The sequence below is a fragment of the Penaeus monodon genome, chromosome 37, assembly GCF_015228065.2.
Source record: "Penaeus monodon isolate SGIC_2016 chromosome 37, NSTDA_Pmon_1, whole genome shotgun sequence".
NCBI classification, from domain to species: domain Eukaryota; kingdom Metazoa; phylum Arthropoda; class Malacostraca; order Decapoda; family Penaeidae; genus Penaeus; species Penaeus monodon.
In genome coordinates this window covers 3,228,961-3,236,033 of record NC_051422.1, presented here as the reverse complement: position 1 = coordinate 3,236,033, position 7,073 = coordinate 3,228,961, and the positions used below count along the sequence as shown (strand labels likewise).

General features: G+C 47.2%; 1 protein-coding gene across 1 annotated transcript in view; it reads right to left on the bottom strand.

Annotated features, from left to right (window-relative positions):
- LOC119596078 (DNA replication complex GINS protein SLD5-like) overlaps nt 1-7,073 on the bottom strand; it is a gene marked incomplete in the record, with an annotated part of 13,669 nt that overhangs the window by 2,075 nt on the left and 4,521 nt on the right. Inside the window, 2 exon segments of the mRNA XM_037945205.1 lie at nt 5,178-5,357; nt 6,772-6,923. Coding sequence (XP_037801133.1) covers nt 5,178-5,357; nt 6,772-6,923 — 332 coding nt within the window.

The following is a 7,073-nucleotide window of genomic DNA, read 5'->3' as shown; positions in this document are numbered from 1 at the left end:
GATCACTTGGAACAAAGAAACACGCAAGCACCCACACACGCGCATATGTGTGTGTGTGTGTGTGTGTGTGTGTGTGTGTGTGTGTGTGTGTGTGTGTGTGTGTGTGTGGGTGTGTGTGTGTGTGTGTGTGTGTGTGTGTGTGTGTGTGTGTGTGGTGTGTATGTATGTGTGTGTGTATGTATGTGTGTGTCTTATGTATGTATGTGTGTATAATTATATATTATGTATGTATGTGCTTATATTGTATGTATATATATGTATATGTGTGTATATGCGCACGCGTCTGCTATAATCATATATATATATAATATTAATATATATATATATATGTATATATATACATATAATATATATATGTATATATATATATATATATATATACATATAGATATATATGTGTAATTTCCATATATATACATGTGTGTGTTTGTGTGTGTGTGTGAGTGTGTGTGTGTAGTGGGTGTGTACGTGTGTGTTGGTTGTGCGTTGTAGTGTGTGCGTGTGTGGTGGTGTGTGTGTGTGTGTGTGTGTGTGGGGTTTGTTACATGTATGTGTATAATGTTCTAATATGTCATTCTAACCGTCTCACTCTTTCCTTTTGGCTAGAAATACGTAACACACACACACACACACACACTCAGAGATAGATAGATAGATAGATAGATAGACGAGAGAGAGAGAGAAGAGAGGAGAGAAAGAGAGAAAGAGGACGAGATAGAGGTGAAGAGGATGACAGAGAGAGAGAGGGGGAAGAGAGAGAGACGAGAGAGGAGAGAGAGAGAGAGAGAGAAGGGTGGGGGAGAATAGGAGCCCAGAGAGGAGAGAGAGAGGATATGACAGATGAGAGCCGAAGAAGAGAGGAGAGAGGAGAGAGAGAGTGAGTGACGTGAGAGAAAGAGAAAGACAGAAGAGAGGAGAGAGATGAGAGGGACGAGAGGGATGACGATGAGGGGGAGGAAGAGAGGCGAGGAAGAGAGAGAGGATGGAGAAGAGATCGATGCCGAGTGAGAGAGGAGAGAGAGACGAGAGAGAACAGAGTGAGTGACGTGACGGTGAGTGAGGTGAGTGGAGAGCGTAGCGAAGATTGACTCCCCCTCCCCAGAGGAGAGCGAACGAGAGAGCGAGAGAAAGAAAGAAAGAGTAAAGAAGAGGAAAGAATGAGAAAGGAAAAAGAAAGAGAAGAGCAAAGAAGAGAGATGAAGAGACGGAGAGAGAACGAGACGATGAGAGACGAGAGAGAGAGGAGAGAGGAGACGGATGGGAGAAGAGAGAGAAGAGACGGAGAGACAGGAGAAGACGAGAGAGAGAGGGATAGAGAGAGAGATAAGGGAATATCCACCTTCAAAGAGTGAGTGAGTGAGTGAGAGAAAAGATGAGAGAGAAGGAGCGAGAGAGATGATGCTGAGAGCAGAGAGAGAGACGAGAGAGAGAGATCGATGAGAGGTAGAAGAGAGAGAGAGAGAGAGAGGTGAAGGAGAGATGGAGAGACGAGACTGAGAGAGAGAGATTAAGAGAAGATGAGAGGAGAGAGCGAATGCGAGAGAGGACGAGAGGAGGAGAGAGGAGAGGAGAGGAGAGGGAGAGAGCAGAGGAGAGGTGACGTCCGAGACGATGAGAGACGAGATGATTGGTGACAGAGAGAGATGGACGAGAGACGAGAGAGAGAGAGGAGAGCGCTAAAGGAAGATTGAGAGAGAGAATGAGCGAGAGAGCGAATGAGGAGAGAGAGGCGACGAGAGGGAGAGAGAAAGAGGAGAGAGAGAGAGACAGAGAGGAGGAGAGGAGAGGAGAGGAGGGGGAGAGAAGGAGAGAGGAGGGAGAGGAGAGAGGATCGAGAGAGGACGTGCAGAGAGAGAGAAGAGGAGGTAAGGGAAGATGAGAAAGAGAGCGAATGCGAGAGAGAGAGAGAGAGAGAGGAGAGAGAAATGACCATGATGAGGAGAGGAGTAAGGGAAGATGAGAGAGAGAGTAAGGGAAGATGAGAGAGAGAGAGCGAAAGCGCGGGAGAAGAGAGTCGGAGAGATGAAGAGAGAGAGAGAGAGAGACGCCGATGAGAGGAGAGAGGACGGATGGAGAGAGAGTAGAGCGAGAGCGAGAGATAGGAGAGAGAGAGAGAAGTAGAAGAAGAAAGAGAGAGAAAGAAAGAGAGAGAGAGAAAAAGAAGATGAGAGAGGAGAAGAGAGAGAGAGAGAGAGAGAGAGAGAGAGAGGAGAGAGAGAGAGAGAGAGGAGAGAGGAAAGAGGAGAGAGAAGAGGAGAGAGAGGGAGAGAGATAGATGAAGGAGAGAGAGAGATGAGAAGGAGATGGAGACGGAGAGAGAGGGAGAGAGAGGAAGAGAGAGGAGAGAGAGAAGAGAGATGAGGAGAGATGAAGAGTATATTTAAGAGAGAGGAAGAGAGGATGATGTGGAGAGAGAGGAAAGAGAGAGATGAGAGGGCAGGAGAGAGAGAGAGAGCGGAGAGATGCTCGAGGAAGGGAGAGATGATGAAGATACGATAAGGGATTGAGAGATAGAGAGTGCAAAGAAGAGAAAAAGAGAAGAGAAGAGGGAGGGAGGGAGGGAGGGGGGGAGGGAGAGAGAGAGAGAAGAGAAGAGGGAGAGAGATAGAGAAGAGGAGAGAAAGCAAGAGGAGGGGAGGAGAGAGGAGAGTAAGGAGAGAGGAGAAAAGAAAAAGAGCACGAGAGAAGTAGGAGCGCGAGAGAGATATAGAGAGAGAAGGAGACAGGAGAAGAGGAGGAGAGAAAAGAGAAGAGAAGAGGGAGGGAGATAGAGAGAGAAGAGAAGAGGGAAGAGGGAGGGAGAGATAGAGAGAGAAGGAGGGGAAGAGGGAGGGAGGGAGGAAGAGACGGAGAGAGGAGATGGGAGAGACGGAGAGAGAGAGAGAGAAGACGAACGAGGAGACTCAATTAGAGAGAGAGCGTCCATGTAATGTGATACGGAAGCGGGGAGATAGAGGATACTGGAGAAGAATCGGAGCGATGTCGAACGAAGAGCCGGAGGATCGAGGATTCGAGGGAGGCCGAGAGGGACGAGGGGGAAGAGAGGGGTCGGAGAGGACTGAAGAGTGGATTGAGAACGAGCGAGAGAGAGAGAGAGAGAGGGAGGGACGGAGAGACAGAGAAGAGAAGAGGAGAGGGAGAGAGATAGAGAGAGAAGAGGAGAGGGAGAGAGATAGAGAGAGAAGAGGGAGGGAGGGAGGGAGGCGAGAGAGAGGTAGGGATGAGAGAGAGAGAGGAGACGAGAGAGATGGATGGCGACCGGAAGCGAGAGAAGAGAGAAGAAGAAGTGTGACTGAGAGAGAGGATGAGATCGATGAGGAGAGGGAAGACGATAGGCCGAGAGGAGTAGACCGAGAGGGTGGATGATGAGGAGAGAGAAGAGAGAGGAGAAAAGAAAAGAGAAGAGAAAGAGAAGAGAAAGAGGAAGAAGAGGAAGAGGGAGAGAGAGAGAGAGAGAGAAAAGAGGAGGCGAGGGAGATAGATAGAGAGAGAAGAGGAGGGAGGGGAGAGAGAAGAGTAGAGAGGAGAAGAGGGAGGGAGGGTGAGAGGGAGGGAGAGAGATGAGGAGGAGATGAGAGATAGAGGCTGGGAGAGACTGATCGGGAGAGTGGACGTAGATTGGGAGAGAGGAGCCGAGAGAGAACGAGAGGAGAGTGGGAGAGAAGCAGAGAGGAGAGAGAGATAGACAGGAGGAGAAGAGAAGAGAAGAGACGAGGGAGGGAGAAAGATTTTTATTTTAGAGAGAGGAGAGAAGATAAGATACAGAGGAGGAGGGAGGATGAGAGAGGATAGAGGAGAGGAAGAGAAGAGGGAGGGGAGAGAGATAGAGAGAGAAGAGAAGAGGGAGGGAGAGAGAGAGAAGAGGAATAGGGAGACTGAGATGGGGAAGGGGGGGGGGGGGGGGGGGGGGGGGGGGCAAAAGGAGACGAGAGAGAGGAGAATGAGTGAGCGAGAGTGGGATGGAGGAGAGAGACGAAGACGTGGAGAGAAGAGAGAGTAGAGGAGAGAGAGAGAGAAAGATAGGAGAGGGCGAGAGAGGAATAATGAGAAGGAAGAAGAGAGAGAATAGAAGGAAGGAGAGAGATTGAGAGGAGAAAAATAGTGGAGAGAGAGAGAGAGAGAGAGAGAGGGAACGAGACAGACGAAGGTCCGGAGGAGGAGAACGGAGATGGAGTGATAGAGTAGGGCGAGGGAGGAGAGGAGGAGTGAGGATAAATTACTAGGAGAGAGGAGGCAGAGAGGAGAGAGAGAGAGAGGGGGGAGGAGGAGGAGAAGGAAGAAAGAGGTGAGAGAAAGAGGAGAGGGATGAGGGAGAGGAGAGAGAGCAGAGGGAGGGACGGGGAGGGAGTGAGGAGGAGACAGGAGGAGAGATGAGAGAGAGGGAGGGAGGAGAAGAGGAGATAAGGGGAGGCGACGAGCGGAGAGTGACAGGAGGAGAGATTGTATGAGGAGGGGGGGGAAGAGAGGAGAGAGAGAGGGAGAGAAGGAAAGAGGGGTTACAAAGAGAGAGAGAGAGTGAGTGATAGAGAGGAAAAAAAAGAGGGAGGGGAGAGGAAAAAAAAAGGGGAGAGGGGAGGGGGGGGGGGGGGGGAAAAGGAAAGGGGAGAGAGAGAGGAAGGGGAGAGAGAGAGGGGGGAGAGAGAGGGGGAGGAAAAGGGAGGGAGGAGAGAGGGAGAGAGAGAGGGGGAGAGGAGAAGGAGGAGGAGAGGGGGAGAAGGGGGGAGGAGAGAGAGAGAGGGGAGAGAGGAGAGAGAGAGAGAGAGAAGAGAGGAAGGGAGGGAGAGAGAGAGAGAGAAGGGGGAGGAGAGAGAAGAGAGAGAGAGAGAGAGCACGAGAGAAAAAAGAGGGAGAGAGCAGGAGAGAGGGAGAGAGAGAGAGAGAGAGAGAGAGAGAGAGAGAGAGAGAGAGAAAAAAGAGGAAGGAGAGGGAGGGAGGGGGGGAGGGAGGAGGAGGGAGGGAGGGAAAGAGAAAAGAAGAGAGAGAGAAGAGAAGAAGAGAAGAAGAAGAAAGAAGAAGAAAAGAAAAAAAAAGGAAAAAAAAAGAGAAAAAAAAAGGAAAAAGAGAAAGGAAAAGGGAAAAAAGAAAAAAGAAAAAAAAAAGGGGAAAGGGAAAAGGGAAAAAAAGAGAAAAAAAAAGGGGAAAAAAAAAAAAAAGAAAAGAAAAAAGAAAAAAATTACCTTCCTTCCCCCGTGTCGTCCTCGATTAGCACGCCTGGAGTGGTCTCCTTCACCTTGAGAAACACATAGCTATCGAGGTTGGGCTTGACGCTCATCTTGTTGGGATCAAAGGCCCGCAGGTTCTCGGGGACGTGCTGAAGGATCAGGGTTTGGAAGTGGGACTCCAGGGTTGAGGCGTACCTTGGGGGGGAATTTTAGCTCTGTCACTTTGCTCTTTGCTTTCTTTGGGGGAAATCGTTCCTACAACCTGGTTATTATCCTCATAGAAGGGAAAGAGAGGGCAAGAGGTTAGTAGGTGAAGCAGGAATAAAGGGAAGAAAATAACATATAATACTAATAACTTTAAAATGCTGATCTATGGACACAAATATTAAATGAAAGTTGTAATTGTTTGCTTCATAAAACTGAAAGGGTTTTGGGCTTTTCAAAAGTATACACATTAACCCAACGGGTGGCAAGACTTCAATGCCATGCCCACTGTAATAAAAGTTTAACTATTGTCCTTACACACACATGGCTCTCCAAGGGCTTAGGCACCAAGGAGTCAGCTAGTAGTCTTACCTATCTCACCTGTTTACTCTTCTTTGATTTTTAGAAAGCTTCATTTCTATTATTTTATTGTCTTTGATGTTTAGTATTTCAATAAAAATGTAATAATCATAATAAGAATAAGAATGATAGCAATGTCAATATTAAGAGTATTATCATGAAAAACAAAATTTTCTGCCAATTCAAGGAATGGGGAAATCAGGATCGGTCACGAGGGCCAACTGAGCACACGTGGAGCCATCTGTATGTAACTAAACTCACTAAAATCTAAAAGGGACAGTACATAGACCTACTGACATTGGGTTAAGGAAGGAAGGAAGGAAGGAAGGAAGGAAGGAAGGAAGGAAGGAGGGAGGAGGAGGAGGAGGAGATGGAGGAGGAGGAGGAGGAGGAGGAGGAGGAGGAGGAGGAGGAGGAGGAGGAGGAGGAGGAGGAGGAGGAGGAGGAGGAGGAGGAGGAGGAGGAGCAAGAGGAGGAGGAAGAGGAGAAGGAGGAGGAGGGGAAGGGAGAGAGGAGAGAGGAGAGAGGAGAGAGGAGAGAGGAGAGAGAGAGAGAGAGAGAGAGAGAGAGAGAGAGAGAGAGAGAGAGAGAGAGAGAGAGAGAGAGAGAGAGAGAGAGAGAGAGAGAGAGAGAGAAAGGGGAGGGGGGGATAAACAGATAAACAGAAGGAAAGATACACTACACAAAAGAAAAAGAAAAGAAAAGAAACAAAAAGGAAAAGAAATATACATACATAAAAAAAAAAAAAAAAAAAAAAAAAAAAAAAAAAAAAAAAAAAAAAAAAATATATATATATATATATATATATATATATATATATATATATATATATATATATATATATATATATATATATATATATATATATATATATATATATATATATATAGATATAGATAGATATGAAGAAAAAAGAAGGGGGGGGGGGGGAAGAGGCATAAACTATATAATAAAGATAGTAAGAAAAAAAACATAAACACAGATAAATATGATGGCAAAGGAGTAACATGAAAGTAGCCCAAGAAATACGGATAAAAAGACTCACTCCTTGGCATAGTTGACCTCAGCCGGGGAGAGAGTGGCCAAGCTCTCGTCCGTGACCCGACCTTCCTTCTCTAGCAGGTAGTGCGTGAATTTCTCAATTTTCTCCAGTCTTGTTCGGAGGTAGCTGCTTATCATGTATCGGATACGGTCAATCTAGAAACACGAAAGGGGGACCGGTGTAAACCGCTACTGTCTAATAACTGTCAATGAGTCGGTGACTGGTTTGACATCATGATCATCCTTCCATTGCAAGACTTCCAATGGCACCTCCTTTTGAGATTCACGTGACAGGCAGACGAGTGA